This window comes from Chrysemys picta, chromosome 11 (genome assembly GCF_011386835.1).
Source record: "Chrysemys picta bellii isolate R12L10 chromosome 11, ASM1138683v2, whole genome shotgun sequence".
NCBI lineage: Eukaryota > Metazoa > Chordata > Testudines > Emydidae > Chrysemys > Chrysemys picta.
In genome coordinates, this window is record NC_088801.1 from 21,924,774 (window position 1) to 21,942,036 (window position 17,263).

Below are 17,263 nucleotides of genomic sequence, written 5' to 3' on the forward strand. Positions count from 1 at the left end.
AGAGAGGAGAGAGAAAAAATGATAAAAGATTTAGAAAGCCTGCTCTCTGAGGAAAGGTTAAAAAACTGGACATGTTTAGTCTTGAGAACAGAAGACTGAGGGGGAACCGGATAACAGTTTTCAAATATGTTAAGGGGTTCTATAAAGAGGACTGTGATCAATAATTCTCCATGTCTACTGGAGAAAAGACAAGTACTAATCAGCAGAAAGGAGAGTTAGGTTAGATGCTAATTATAGGCTCTGGAGGTTGTGAAAAATCTCCACTGAGGGGGATTCAAGAACAGGTTGGACATTTGATTGTTTTCAAAGTGTAGTACTTTGCACTTGTCATTATTGAAATTAATCTTGTTGAGTTCAGACCAATTCTCCACAGGGACTTCTCGAGGTCTCTCCCAGCCCTACATGTCTATGATTCTATATGGAGAATTTAATCAAGATGATTCTTTAGGATAAACTTAAAACTTAAAAGGACTTGAAATCTAATTAATTTAGAAGAAAAAAAGTTAAAATAAAATAGGTTTATTGCATGGCTGGTGGTTCAATTAAAGCTTAATCAGTGACAAACAAATATTTTAAGGCTTTGGGGGAGGGGGGAGAGAGGAAGATTGGTTGGTTGGTTGGTTTCCTGAAAGGTAGGCATCGGTGAGCAAATCATGAGCCTCCAAAAACTAATGGGGGTCCCAAGAGCCTCTCAATTTGTTTTCTAAGGCTGTCCGGGGAAGACATGCACTTTTTTTAGGGACAGCTCTATTCCTGTGCATCTCCTATTTTCTTCAAGAGACTAACTCCTCCTATATGTATTGAAGGAGGTCCCCAGAATGCGAGAGGGGAATGCCTTTTGCTGTGCTGCCACCCGTATTCACCCTGCTGCCCTGTTCTCTGCCCTTACCAATGTCTAATAACTAGGGGCTAGTATGAGCCCCTTCAGTTCATCGATGAAACAAAGGTGAAGGAAATAAAGGGTTGGGGAAATAGAGCAGAAAGTTTAGATAGGAAGAGAACCTGACCACTGAGCTAAATGAACTTTTCACTAGCATCTTGGTGGAGGCATATTGTGGACAAGAATGGAAGAAACATGTCCTAATGCACGGCAGCACAGCTAGAATTCAGGTTATGCCAGCATTTCCATCACAAATCTTGTTGTTTGGTGATTTATAGCTTAGTCATGAAAATAAAATTGCTTTGGGCTAAAAATATGACAAAGGCTCAGTCTAGGTAAGAATTATTTTTATAAGTTTTCCAAAAGATTGATTTGCTCATTTTTAAAAACAAACAAACAGATGTACAAGTATATATCAGGTTAAATTCTTTTTGAGTGTCTAAATTTACAACCGCTTCAGTGTAAGAGAAGTCAATTTAGCAAGCAATTAATCCATAAAGTTATTTAATTGATTCTGAAATTTTGGTATTTGCCACCATTCTCCATGGGCTGCACTCTGCCCTTGTACTGTAGTTAGGTACTGTAGTAAGAGACCACTGTCAAAAGCATTCATTTAAATTATGATCTCTCCCTCCCCACATGCTCAAAATCTGCTCTAAAAAAACATATGTACAAGATAATCATCCAAAAAAGAAGAAAAGCTGATGTTCCCCATGGCCATATTTTGCTTCATTTTTTACTCTCATGACTGATAAGTTCTAGGGGATACATGTATCTGATGAACTACAGAAGCCAGAGCTGCATAAACCTGGACTGTATTGTGTTAGAGCTGAGTGGATAGACGAAAGTGGTGGAAGGGATGATCTCTTATAGCTCTTATCTTCTCCAGTGAGATGTGGCAAAGCTTCACTTACGCATGTTTATAAAGCACTTTGCAATCACAGCATGAAAGACATTCTGGGTAAGATCCACTGCCATGCAGGATGTCAGCAGTGTTTAAATGTGTGGGATTTAAGTAGGGCATAAACCTACTGGTGTCCCCACAGAGAAGAGCTGAATTTTATGCAGAGTGCATTTCATGTAATGATCTCAAAATGTTTCACAAACATAAATAAATTTAGCTTTTGCCATACCCCCTTTAGGGTGCCATTTGGTTTCCGAAAGGCTGAAATGGGGGACGGATTCTCTGCTGTACATCTGCAAGTGGTGAATTATGATTAATGAGCCAACCTGCTGAGACCCTGTCACCTCTTAATACATGTTTAACCAATACAGTACACTGATGTCTCTCAGTTGAACATTTTAAAGACCTGTTTATATATCTACATGTATAATTAATAATAGCAAATGATGTTGTAAACATGGCCTAAATCATATGCAGATTTTCAAACTGGCCTTTGAATCTTCACCCAACTACTTTTGCTGAAACAACCAGAGACTGGATTTATCAGTTAGTACATAGCGGACAAAATAATATAACTTGCCCAGTGGATGCACAGATTTATCTTTAAAATTTGATACTTCCCTATGATTAAAGATAGTATGTGCAGATCTACAGTTAATTATGATGTTTAGTTATGTATTTTTCTCAATAAAGCATCACTGATGTTGTGCTCAATTCCCAGAATGTGTAAAAAGGAACAAACAAAAGTCACTTGTTATACCCAATAAAGTAAGAAAAAACTATTATAAAGTAGGTTTTAGAAACAAAGAAGTTTAAAAATAAAACTATGCAAAAGTAAAGACAGACTCTCCAGCACGTTTTTGTTTTTGTTGTTATTTTTTTGTTCAGATAGGGTTTTTATGTTGGAACCCATGTGATTTAATAGAAAATTAATGTTGCTTACCTGACCACAACTTACTTGTCATTTTCTTTCGATCATGACTGAATTATATTATTCAAAATTGAGATATTTAATTCCAAAACTTATATTGCAGCACACTGCGAAACAAGTGGTGACAGCAGTAATGTCTGGATTCCTCCAGCCTTTACAGCTGATGTAACAGTTTCCGACAAGTTAGAAGAAAAAGAGATCAGCTACCTTTTCTGATGTGCCACTTAGACAGGAAGCCAATACACCACTTAAGTTTTCCAATGAGAGCTGTTTCACTAATGCAAGAACATTCCTGTGTCTAAAAAACAGTTTAACATCTTTAGGAAAGATTGAAATGCAAAGTTGTCTCTAATATTAGCAAACAGACGTCCGCTTCTACCTCTGCTGCTGTTGGAGCTCAGGAATGAAGCATATTGTCTTTCTGATAGTGTAACAGGACCAGTACTTAGGGCTGGTCTACACTTAAAATGCTGCAGCTGTGCCACTGTAGCACTTCATTGAAGATGCTACCTATGCCAACGGGATGGCTTCTTTCATCAGCATAGGTACTTCACCTCCCCGAGAGGCAGTAGCCATGTCAACAGAAGAAACCCTCCCATCGACACAGTGCTGTCTAGGATTAGGTCGGTATAACTGTGTTTCTGCATCCCTGAGCGATGTAGTTATACTCACATAAATGGCTAGGGCAGACCAAGACTTGGAAAAGTTCATTGTTCCTCAAAGCACTTGTCCTAATCTGCCAAAAGCCTTTCCCTACACTGGCAAATAAGCAAACATTATAGTGTGGTACTAATACTAAATTATTCTTTTCATTCTTTTTGTTACTGAATGTTCCATAGACTATCAGCAATTTCATAAAATTCAACTAAATGTTCATATTTGACACTCCATTGTGGTTCTTTTCCTACTAATGTCAGAGAGACTGTTTAAATACAATACAGCTGACATCAAATGTCAAATGAAGGACTACTTATGTATTTAAAGTTATGCATGTGCTTAAGTACCCTGCTAAACTACAGCCATAAATAGTTCCTTAATGTTATAAGTTTCTTAATTCAAGAGTAGCTACACAACACTGTGATGTTAAGGGAAGAAAATATAAGGCTATTTTTTCATCACCTGATATGTCCAATATTTTCTCCTCTTACCTTCACTGGGCGGTTATATGGTACCTCATCGTGAATTGGAAACAGAACCTTTTTTTTTAATTTAGGGTGGTATTTTCAAAAGCTCATTAAGTGACTTAGGAGGTCAATGGGACTTTCAATGGAATTTTGTCTCTTAAGTCACTTGGTGATTTTTGAAATTCTCACCATTATAGTTTAGGACCTCAGCAGCAGCAAAAATTCAAATAGCTTCTTAACTTTTGCTGGGAGAAAGAGTCCAAATTAGGTACAATATTGATATTTCTTTAAGCTTTGTGACTCTATTGAGAAGCCTCACTTATTTATCCTCCAATAACAACAAATGTATTGAAAAGACTAACTTAGTAAATTAGGTGAGATTCAATCTTTAAAATTAGCTAACTCTTGCCCCCCTCACAAACTTCAATTTCAGGATGGATTTTAGAAGCTAATACACTCTCAAGATCCTAGAGAAATTACTGTTTTAACCAACTCTTAGAAGAAACATAGTATAGGTTCAAGTACTCCAAATTCTAGTGATAGGGGCCACCAAAATCAAATCAGAACTGAAGCATGGAGAAAAGGCAAATGATGCTATTTTAAAATATGATATCTCAAGAGCCAATATTGCTACATATTATTGAAAAGATGGAATTGGGTTTACATGCAATGGCATATTGATGTATTTCTGCCTCTGTTTTTTCATGAGAAAATGGATCTTAAAAAGGTCAAGTAGTACTTTGGGACAGATCTACAGGCCGGTTACCACATAGTCTGGATCCTTACAATATCCTAACTCACCAGGACCTGTTCACCCCAAATAAAGCGGATGGAGCTGGTTGTTTTCTAGTGAAAGTGATTCCGATGTCATTTAAAGAAGATCTACAATGCTAGGATAGAAGAGAAGGCATAACAAACTATAAAGAATGTGAAAGATAGGAAGACTGGTTTCAGAGTAGCAGCCGTGTTAGTCTGTATCCGCAAAAAGAACAGGAGTACTTGTGGCACCTTAGAGATTAACACATTTATTAGAGCATAAGCTTTCGTGGACTATAGCCCACTTCTTCGGATGCATACAGAGTGGAATAAATATTGAGGAGATATATATACACACATACAGAGAGCATAAACAGGTGGGAGTTGTCTTACCAACTCTGAGAGGCCAATTAAGTAAGAGAAAAAAAAAACTTTTGAAGTGATAATCAAGATAGCCCAGTACAGACAGTTTGATAAGAAGTGTGAGAATACTTACAAGGGGAGATAGATTCAATGTTTGTAATGGCTCAGCCATTCCCAGTCCTTATTCAATCCTTTGTTGATTGTGTCTAGTTTGCATATCAATTCCAGCTCAGCAGTCTCTCGTTGGAGTCTGTTTTTGAAGTTTTTCTGTTGTAATATAGCCACCCACAGGTCTGTCATTGAATGACCAGACAGGTTAAAGTGTTCTCCCACTGGTTTTTGAGTATTATGATTCCTGATGTCAGATTTGTGTCCATTAATTCTTTTGCGGAGAGACTGTCCGGTTTGGCCAATGTACATGGCAGAGGGGCATTGCTAGCACATGATGGCATATATCACATTGGTAGATGTGCAGGTGAACGAGCCCCTGATGGTATGGCTGATGTGATTAGGTCCTATGATGATGTCACTTGAATAGATATGTGGACAGAGTTGGCATCGGGCTTTGTTACAAGGATAGGTTCCTGGGTCAGTGGTTTTGTTCAGTGAGTATTTGCTTTAGGTTGGGGGGTTGTCTGTAAGCGAGGACAGGTCTGTCTCCCAAGATCTGTGAGAGTAAAGGATCATCTTTCAGGATAGGTTGTAGATCTCTGATGATGCGCTGGAGAGGTTTTAGTTGGGGGCTGAAGGTGACAGCTAGTGGTGTTCTGTTATTTTCTTTGTTGGGCCTGTCTTGTAGGAGGTGACTTCTGGGTACTCGTCTGGCTCTGTCAATCTGTTTTTTCACTTCAGCAGGTGGGTATTGTAGTTTTAAGAATGCTTGATAGAGATCTTGTAGGTGCTTGTCTCTATCTGAGGGATTGGAGCAAATGCGGTTATATCTTAGAGCTTGGCTGTAGACAATGGATCGTGTGGTGTGTCCTGGATGGAAGCTGGAGGCATGTAGGTAAGTGTAGCGGTCAGTAGGTTTCCGGTATAGGGTGGTATTTATGTGACCATCGCTTATTAGCACAGTAGTGTCCAGGAAATGGACCGCTTGTGTGGATTGATCTAGGCTGAGGTTGATGGTGGGATGGAAATTATTGAAATCATGGTGAAATTCCTGAAGGGCTTCTTTTCCATGGGTCCTGATGATGAAGATGTCATCAATGTAGCGCAAGTAGAGTAGGGGCGTTAGGGGACGAGAGCCATGCGGGTACCCATAGCTGACTTGAAGGTATATATTGTCCCCAAAGTCAGCGGCACTGCTATGGGTACCCGCATGGCCCCACAATATGCCAACATTTTTATGGCTGACTTAGAACAACGCTTCCTTAGCTCTCGTCCCCTAATGCCCCTCTGCCATGTACATTGGCCAAACCGGACAGTCTCTCCGCAAAAGACCGCTACACTTACCTACATGCCTCCTGTCTGGTCATTCAATGACAGACCTGCGGGTGGCTATATTACAACAGAAAAACTTCAAAAACAGACTCCAACGAGAGACTGCTGAGCTGGAATTGATATGCAAACTAGACACAATCAACAAAGGATTGAATAAGGACTGGGAATGGCTGAGCCATTACAAACATTGAATCTATCTCCCCTTGTAAGTATTCTCACACTTCTTATCAAACTGTCTGTACTGGGCTATCTTGATTATCACTTCAAAAGTTTTTTTTTTCTCTTACTTAATTGGCCTCTCAGAGTTGGTAAGACAGCTCCCACCTGTTTATGCTCTCTGTATGTGTGTGTATATATATATATCCTCAATATTTATTCCACTCTGTATGCATCCGAAGAAGTGGGCTGTAGTCCACGAAAGCTTATGCTCTAATAAATGTGTTAGTCTCTAAGATAGGAAGACTGTCTGTCCAGTCTGTCTGTCTCAGGCCTACTATGATTCTGCTTTGTGTTCTGCTGGGATAAATGAAATTGTTCTCCTAAATGTTTATGCTGCTAAGACAATGGATTGAAAATTGGCAGAGTTATTGCACATTGTCAGAAAAACAAGTATAGATACTGTACTGTGTATTTGGCTCTATAAGATATTCATGAAGTAAGAACAATGCTTGGAGTCAGGGCCAGTTCTGACAGGTAACAAAGTCTGCAGCCACATGCTGAGAGAGTTCTGTGTATCTTGCACCATACGTCAATCCCCCTTTGCACACCACATTTTAGGAGTGAAGGCCCCCATCTCATGGCCAGAGGACAGCGGTGAGTCCTGAGGATGACAGTGACCTATGCTGGAACTACTGCTGAGCTGCCTGAACAACTTTGTGAGGGAGAAGGGTGTTTTGTTTTTGAACCTGATGCCTGCAGTTTTACAGAGAAATCAGGTTCTATTCCATTTCTTTTTTTCCCCTCCTCAGCATGGTGCTCTTTGGCAGAAAGGAGTCTGAGAATGAAGAAAGAGAGAGAGAACGAGAGATGTGCAAGCAAGCCAGAAATAAATCTTGAAGTTGCTAACACAAAAAGTGTCTAAATAGTAAAGACATTTGTCATTTGGATGTCAGTGTTTTGTATCTTTGACACTATCACTGAGAAAAAAATGATATTCCGAAATAGGATGCATGATCTAAGGCTCTGGATTTGGTTTGGAAAGCCATTGGCACTTGTTGGTGGATGCACGTCTTCTATGTATGAGGAGTATTTTGGGCAGAGACCCAACAAGTGAACAGGACAAGCTGGACATAAATCTGTGGCTGGAAATGATAACATTGTACAGGGAGTTGGCATTTCAAGACATAATTAGTGAATTTTCCATCTCAAATCAGGCAGCAACTGCTCAGAGACGCATATATACACAGTTATCAGAGGCTAATACATACAAATATTATACAGTTATCAGGTGACAAATATACTAAAACTGGACACATATGTGCTCCGTGTTGCTGGGGTTTTGTATTCTTACTACATGCTTCAAACAGGTGACAGCATAGCTTTTGTCGTATTTAGACATTATTACTCAAGGTCATTTGTAGGGCTGGACAAATGTGGCAGAAAACCTTTAATGTGTATTGACCTGATTTTTTAAAATTCATTTTCTTCAACCAGGTTTACTTCCTACAAATAGTCCAGCAAACGAGTTTATAGACAAGAATGTTTGTGGAAACAATGAATTTTAAGCAAATATTTCAAAAATTCTGTGGGCATTCACACCAGAATCTTGATGTAATGACTTAAATCCATCTATCAGTAAAAGAGAAACATGCAATGGGCTGAAGTAGATTGATATCAATCCATTGCCTTCCACAGCCCAAAAATAGTCGCAGAAATTATTTGGTTAATAATTTCAAAGAAAGAATATATTAGAAAAAAATACAATTCTCTCATGGATAATTCACTAACAGATAAGAAACACAATTTGTTCAATAAATTATTCATTATGAATTACTGGACCAGCTTTTTTTTTTTTTTTTGTACTATACAGAGCAACAACTCTTCTGGGAACAGAATAATCATTGCTAAAATAACACAACAGGGTAAAAGGGGATTTGCTCTAAGCATCTGATTTTGCTTTTTTGAAACTATTTGTGAGTACATTTAGCACTAGTGAAAAGTACCAAACTGACAGCTTGGTGATGAAAGCCCCATATCCACAGACTGGGAACAGCTTAGGCAGTGACAGGACAGCTCTGTAACATTCCTTTGCTATCGTTAAGGAGGGCCCTCCTCCTGAACTCCCTTCTCCCCACCTTCCAGTGGTCAGCTAGTTTCATCCCACTGTTGCCAATTTAGTCATTTTCCAACCCCTCCTTTAAATTGGAACATCCCCTCTAATTTCAATTTCTGGGGAAAACACTGGTCCTGATCCAACACCAAATGAAGTCAACAGGTGCTGGTTTAAGCATTAAATGAGAGAGTACATAGTTGGTTCTCCATTCCTATTTAATCCTAGATCCCTTATTGAATTTGCTAACAAGAGGACTAGTCAGTATCAATTTTTAGTGGTATCTGTCTGATTCTACCAACTCATCTTGCATAAGTCCCTAAAGATTGCCAAATCGTAACAACTTTCAGCCACAACCGAACAGAAGAACATGTGATCTGGTGCACTCAAAGTGAAATGCTTTGTATCCTTATTACCCATCCCTCAAGTCCTCATATACTTCATAAACATTTGGTATGTAGATTTATTATGTCTTAAACAAACACCACAATATAAGTTCTATTTAGAAAAGTGAACTATAATGTTATATGTATAGATAAGGTTATATTTTGTGGAAACCTCTTGGTGTGTACTCTAGTTTAACCAACCCAAATATTTCATTTTAAGCACTGATATTTGCACTGAGAATTTGGAGATGGCTCACACAGCCTTTTTAAAGATGTTTCTCTTTATGTGCATCAGCTAAGCAGAAAATCATGATCAAGTACAGAGTAGGTTCAGGCAAAGAACAGGAAAAATTCTGTTTCACACTTCAAGATGCTAATGAAACAGAAAGGGTTTAATCCTCAACCGGTGTAAATTGGTGTAGCTCCATTGACTTCAATAAAGCTATGACAATTTATATCAGCTGAGGATTGGGCCCAAGAGAAGAAATGATGTGCGGTTATTACCAGTTGAGTGATTTTCTCCTGATGCCAATTACTGTCAGGAAACAGAAGTAAGTAGGGATTTATGCACATTTATATGCAGTAGAATGAGTTTGGCATGGACAGTGTGAAGGAGCAAGGCACTCCATTTCAAAATGCCAAACTATGCTCAACAGAAAAATGAGGACCCATTAATACTAATACCATGATTTGGGAACAAATCTATAGGGAAGATGTCCTCAGCAGGTGAATAAAACAGAGAGAAGGAGGCAACACTGCTAACATAATATGTTTGGTGCCTGTCACCCAGACTGATCTCTTACTGCCAAACCATGAGGTCTTTTTACTGGAAAATTCTAAAGAATTATTTTGTGCATGTCATTTTTGTAGCCCATTTCCGCAACTGATATTCCCTTGTGAGTACAAAATTATGTTTAAAATACAGCCAAAGAACCATAGCTTTAAATGAAAAAAGATGCATTGGGAGGGGAACATGTCACAGCTAATTATGAAAAAATATTTCATACTTATACGCAGCTTTTTTCTCTTGAGGATTAAAAGTGCTTTACAAACCATTACTCAGTGAACCCTCACAACAACCTCAGAAATTAACTATTATACCTATTTTACAGATCAGTAAACTGTAGCACAGGAAGGTTAAGTAGCTTGTCCAGTGTCAGATAGCAAACCCGCATGTGTAGATTCCCTGTCCAAGATTTTAAAAACTAGGATTATAGTCCCTAATTTGATTTAATACATGGTACTTTCTGTACCTTTAGCAGGTAAAGCAAATCTCTAGCTTTTTATATTGCACTAAAAAGAACAGTGCATTTTGTCAGTATCCTCTCTTACATGAGCTGATTATCATGGGGACATAGACCAGGAAGTTCCCTCATTTTCCTCATAATGTAGGAATCAAGGGAACATTAAGATTTAATATCACTTCATCAGTAGTCCAGAAATCTGAGAAGCCTGCAAGAGTTCTGCTCTGGTCTCCAGCCGCTCTCAGTCACAGAGAAAATAATTTTTTTTATTAAGATTAAGCATGTTCTTTTAAATCTTTCCCTGATGTTTTTAAATACTTTGCCTCTTTTGTCTTATTACCATGTTTTGCCTTCCCATCTTCCTTTTCCTCCTTTGAGGTCTCAGTGCTCCTCTCTCTGACATTGTGTTGCACTTCTATTTTTTCCCCCTTTTTTTGAAGAAATCTTATTTTTCTTCCTTTGTCTGCCATTGCTTCTGCCTACTATAGCTATTCTACTAAATCAGTAAGAGAATATGGAACATATGCTCTGATGATAGTGTTCATTATAAAATGACAGATGAACAAACCACCTTCCAGTTCTTTCATCTCACACCTGCATATTGAGTGTAACCTATTCTCCATGGTACAAAGATTCACTTGGGATGGGTTTTTTTAAAACCAAAATCCACTCTTATGACTCTTATGACAGTACAGCTATCTGTACACTTCAAAGGGAAATAAGGATAGCATGCAGTACTTTTTACTTACAGGTATCTAAAGACTCATCTGAATCATCTGGACAGTCGGGTTCTCCATCACATAGCCAATTTTGAGACACACAAGTCACATGATCATCGCAAAGAAACTCTCCTATGTCACACAGCTGTTCTTCTGAAAAGGAAAATGTTTTTACATGGAATGATTAACAGATGAGTGAAAATAAAGAGACAAAATGGCATGATCATTAAGTAGGAAATTAAAGCAAATACACAAAAGAACATGACTATGAGTTGAAAGCTGAACAAGATCTTTAACAGCCAGATTATGATGATTTAGACTGAGCAGTGCATCACCCTCTGCAAAGTCCTATTGAAGTAAATTAAGAGATTAAGGTACATCCAGACGTGAGTAAAGATAACGTAATCTGTCCCTATAAAAATAAGATAGAAGTTTCATAATTTTTTTTTGCTAATTTTTAGTTTCAAGCATATCATCATGAGATCATCTTGGTCATTATATGGAATCCAACAAGCTTTATGTCTATAATATCTGCCTGCATGAAGTGGCTGGTTATTGTCAGAAATGTCTATTTGCAGGAAAGGACTCAGTGATGATATGATTTCCTTATTTTGTTCTCAAAGAGCTTTAACAAACTGTGCACCCAAATCAAAAGCTTTTTCCAGGAAAGGTCTTCTGTGATAGCCAAAGACCCTGCTCTCATAGTTTTAACTATTTTTTTTATACTGAGTTTACTCAGATGACATTAAACTCAAAACCACATCTCATGTTAAAAAATAATAATACTCAAAGAAGTATTACTAATATTAATACTCATGGATTCTACAGTGCTTTAAAAACATGAAAGGCCCACTTTAAAAAAAAAAGGCCTTAATTGTTTGCAGGCACAAATGCTAGTATTTAACCACTTAATTATTTTTGCAAACCAGATAAATGTTTTTTTTTAACAGTAATTTTGCTGATCATGGCTGTAAAATTGTAAACTGAGTTTAAAACACTGGCCTGGCCATAAGGGACCAACATTGCATGTGTTGCACACCAAAAACACCTGCTGGCTTCAATCAACAAGTCCTGCCTTACTGAAGTTTCGGGTTGAAATAATGCAGGAGTAGGTAATAATTAATTGAACCTACAACACCTCTGTGCAGTAAATACTATTCATTTTACTGATGTGCAAATTGCAGCAGTGCCATTCCCAAGGTCACACTGCAGATTAGTGGACAGAGCCCGTCTAATTCTTCTCTCAGTTACACCATTGAAGACCAGCAATAACTCTATTAAAGTCACTGGTATTGCAACAGTGTAAAATTGTATAATTATGAGGAGATTTAGGGCTCCTGCTCCCTCGTTCCATTGCTAGATCAGTACATCAGCTCAGTTCATAGTGAAAGCTAATAGATGTTGCTATGATTTCCAATTGTTATTACATTTCATTGTTTTTATATATAGCTATTCTGAGTGACTGAAACTGACTGGCTCTTACATGAGAGCTGTTTTGCTACAGCATGTGATTAAAGGCTTCTAATTATCAAGGAGCCCATCGGTGGTTATGTGCCATTCTTAGTTATGTGTGTTAATGGTAAAATAGTCTTATGAAGACAAAATCCAATGTACTTCGTAGCAATGTAATTGTCATCCTAGACAATAGTTATATATAGCATTGTCTAATCAGGGCAAGATGTGCCTCTAGTGTGCTTGCTAAAGCAGTCTCAGGGCTTTAAAGAAAATTCTTATTATTGCACAGTTTTAGGGACAGTTATATATTATCCCTCTAGGAAATAGCAGCTTGTTTCAAGTAGCCTATTTATTTTGTACCCAGATATTCCATTTTCAAGGTCAGCCTCTGAAGCTATTGATGATTACACATTTAAATAAGTGAATTTCCAGCTATTATATAAATTGACATTTTACATTATTTAAAATTATCTACTGTACAGTTCTTTGCTCTTTAAAAGGATGAGCATTTTTTGTATGTTTTTCATTTATCATATTTAGTAAAACAGCCTACAGTGCTGAGCTGTTCAAGCTAATCTTTAAAAAAAAATCTTCTCTTTGTTAAAAAAAACCCCCAAAATACTGTATAATTAAAAACATTGGCTTATGAGATCATAGAGGATCTTTGGGGAAAAGTTCAAAACTCTTAGTATATGTACCACTTCCTAAAAAATAGCACGGGAAGCATAACTGAGAGAAAAAGTTTTGCCATTTACAGGTTATCCTCTTTTCTTAAGGGGAGTTGTATACAGAAATCCATATGTGTCAACACATACCAATTTATTATTACTTTCAACAGTAATGCACTTCTAAAAATCAACCTTTTAGCACAAGAGGATTTATGTGCAACTTTCCATACATTAGGTTGAAAGTATAACCCTCATGTAGTGCCACATCTGTTCTACTTAGAGGCAGATGTTTAAAAAAATAAATTGTAATTATAGTACCAAAAAACTACAAGAAAGCAGTAAACTAACATGCCAACTTATCTATATAATTTAAATACAGCTCAAGAGTGAACTACCCATTTATAAAGAGGTACTCTTATAATGTACCATACATACTGGTTTTGGTACAATTTGGTATCACAGCTGTGCTAGGAATATTAAATAAAGTTTCAGTGGGATTCATAGTATTTTATTCAAGTTATATCGATGTAAATTTTTACACTACTAGGAAATTTCAGAAACCCAGATACTAATGCTCATTCCTTTAAAATGTACAAGCTAAGATTCATAAGCGATACTGAAATATTTTAAATAATATATTAGATAATATTAATTTCTTATTGAATGTCAGAACTAATAGCTTAAAGGGGCCATGGCTGTCTAAAAGTACAACAAAGCTGTGATTTGTGGGAACACATATGCAGATAAGTAACTATGCACATGAGCAGTCCCAATGGGACTCAAAATTACTCCCATGCATAAATGTTTATCAGAGTGAGGCATAAATGTTTTTTTTTTCCCCTTTAAATTCTGCTTGGCAATAATTTGGGTGGAGAGAGAAATCCACACTTACTGTCATTCACTGATTGAAATGTAATCCTCTGAGCCTAATTATATACTGCAGCCAGCAATGACTGAAGGAAATTACACTTTAAATCAATTAACAATTCCAGCACAATTATTTAAGATTGGAATCATTGTGAAAAACCCAAATTAAGGGTCATTGAAGTCAATGGTAGTTTTCCAAGTCTGGGCCCTAGGCATTTTGTTTGTTTGTTTTACTGCATTAGACCCATATTAGAGCTGAGTTAGCATTATCCATAGCTACTAGGACTGACATTGGAGACAAGTTAGTTGTTAGTAGGAAATGGGCTTCTTAAAAAGGAATAGAGTTCAATTCCTCCACAGTCCTTAGACACTGCACTTCTGAGAAAGTGATAACACACCAGACAGGAGACAAGCTGTGAGCCTGTACTATCATTAATTTAAAGACCTTTCTCCTCTGCTACATTCCATTATGGTTTATACCTTTATCTTTCTTAATAAAATACCTTTTTCCTCCTTGATGTCAACTGCCAGTCAAAAGGCATCAGAACACTTCTAATGCCAGCAGTAATGAACGGAAACGCATGACAGAAGCCTCTGAATAGCACCATAAATGCCCAAGTAAATGGCACCAGTGGTTAGGAAATATATGAAGGGGCAAGTGTCTTATCATTTTCAAGGGTAACGAGTGTGACACAAAAAACCTGTTCTGTTGTGTGAAGAAAATTTAGGGTGGGGAGAGAACAGTTTGCTATCTTCCCAGAAACACGGATATTAATTTTTTTAATAGATCTTACTGCCTACAGAATTTGTAATCCTCCCATGTCTATTAAACGCCAAAACCACCAAGTCTTTTTGAATCTCGAAATGGAATGTATGCCTGCAAAAAAGCCTCCTTACCCAAACTAACAACAACAAAAATTACACAGAGCAGGTCAGAACAGTTCAGTATAAAGGAACTATAACTCTGTAAATATTTCAGATCATATTTAACATGCTTCTTTTAAGAGGAGAAAATATTTGCCCTTGATCATTTTAAAACTGATGAGCTCCTGGGTGGTTCTTTATTCAATGGTGTAGAAAGTTAAAAATCTCACCCTTTTGCTGTCTTACCCTTTTTATCATCAGGAAAACTGAGAGCAAAAATCCTACTTTTTAATTTGCCAAAATACATTGGGGGGAGATTTTGATTGGTATAAAGCAGCTTAATAGGATGCCCATTATACTATCCAATTTTTATTGGCATTTAAATTATCCTTTTTCCAATTCAGTTTTCTTTTATGCTTCCCTTACAGATGTATGTCTTTCTTTTGTCTGTCACTTTTGTAGCTCCTTTGAAATCAATCAGCCCAGTTACTTATAAATGCTGGACTAATGTGGAATTAAAAAAAAAAAACCTGACCACCCAAGAGATGCTTCCTTATTAACTGCAAAGAAAATGGTTTCTTTCACTGACACTTCTTCCCATTCTTTTTTCATCTGCACTCTGTATGCTGCACAGCAAGACTCCCAGAGGAGGAAAAATTCACATATTTTTAACATACTGATACTTTGTGAGATACAGAGCAGATGGTTAGAAATCATCTCTCTGTGGGTCAATGAAAGCTCTACCTCCCTAAGGATAGTACTCCATCCTGTGTTGTAAGCACCTGGCAGTGCCTCTTAGAATTAAAGTTTCACCAAAACAACTGACTTTGTGTTAAAGTAAATACATTTCTAGATCCAAAAATGTCTCCCTGTATAAGACGGACCTACAGTTTAAGAAGGGAAACCTTAAAATCTCCCTTAGTTTCTAGAAAGTTTGTATAGGAAATATCCTAATGAACAAAATTATTAATGTCATGCAATTAATCTTATTTTGCACTGCCAAATATTCCACTAAGACTATATATATACCCTTATTTACAATTTCCAAAGGTTATCACATTCATATATTCACAGCCACAGAGAGCAGCCATTGCTAAATGAGTAGAAAAATACTTTGAATGCAAGGTGGTGACCAATGTCTGCTTGCAAGAGGAAAACTGCAATTTTAATAAGACAGTTGCCCTTTGTAGACATGCATTTAAATCCTAAACGATGCAAAGGGATAAAGGTCCATTTTCTGTGATCACATTAGATGTCATAGGTATCTGGGTTGTTCTTATTTGGATGAACGCAAATTATGAAAACAAGGCCAATACGATTCTTAAATAGAACTATACATAAATTAAGTACTTCTCCAGAAGATATATATCATGAGAAGGTAAATGAATCTCTGTACATCTAGTTAACTCTGCCGTAGTAGGAGAACACACACAGTGTAAATTCCACCATCAACATGAAAGACGCTTACATTAAGTAACCACCCGTACATTGTTGTTCTATGAAAGAGTTTATATTTCTCTCTAGAATGATTATTGGTATAATTTTTTCAAGGTGGGGGCTTCCAAAATGCTCTACTTTTCCCTCTTTTACTTCCCTTTCTCCTCAAGAGCCTGGTATGGTGGTAAAAACTCCATTCAACTAGAAGACCTATATGTGCTCATTTAGGTACTTCTATCATCCTTCAAGGTACCCTCAAGGTACTTGTGTGCCGTCTTCAGAGTACTCTCAGCCTCCATCTGCTCAGAGCACCTGGGACCCCAAAAATCAAACCTCCCATATGGCAGCACTTTGCAAAATAAACACTTAAATAGCCGTGTAGATTTTTGGTTCATTATAATCTGGAGTGTGCTCATTAAGCTCTTGATAGACAGCCTAAAATGAAAAAAACAAAAAACCAAACACATGCTTAAAATAGTTCTAAAGATACATTCAAACTGTTTCAAAGTCTTTGATCCAGAAGAGATGTATTTTTTTTCCTGAAGCAGGACACCAGATTGGGTGGACAATGCCCTGAGTGTCTCACAGAATCCTGTTTATCAGGGTATGTTTACACAGCCCATAGGAGTGAGCCTCCCAGCCCTTGTTAATAGACTCAGGGCAGCAAGGCTCCGCTAGTGCTATAAACATAGTTATATAAACAGTGTTTTGAAGTTGCAGCTTGGGGTGGAGCTCAGGCTTTGAAATCTAGGGAAGTGAGTGAGCTGCAGAGCCCGAGCTCCAGCCTGAGCCATAACTTCAAAGCACTGTCTACACAGATATTTTTACAGCACTAGCGTGAGTTCCGCTAGCCTTAGTCTATTATCCAGAGCTGGGAGGCTTACTTCTGTGCACTGTGTGTACCTTCAGAAGCTTGGCTCATGTGTTTTGCTCATATGTTCAGGGTCAAACTG

At 37.5% G+C, this 17,263-nt stretch overlaps 1 protein-coding gene across 1 annotated transcript in view; it reads right to left on the bottom strand.

The window, feature by feature from the left end:
• LRP1B (LDL receptor related protein 1B) overlaps positions 1–17,263 on the bottom strand; it is a 1,261,104-nt gene that overhangs the window by 1,005,395 nt on the left and 238,446 nt on the right. Inside the window, exon 2 of the mRNA XM_065561615.1 lies at positions 11,050–11,172. Coding sequence (XP_065417687.1) covers positions 11,050–11,172 — 123 coding nt within the window. The remainder of the gene's footprint in view (positions 1–11,049; positions 11,173–17,263) is intronic.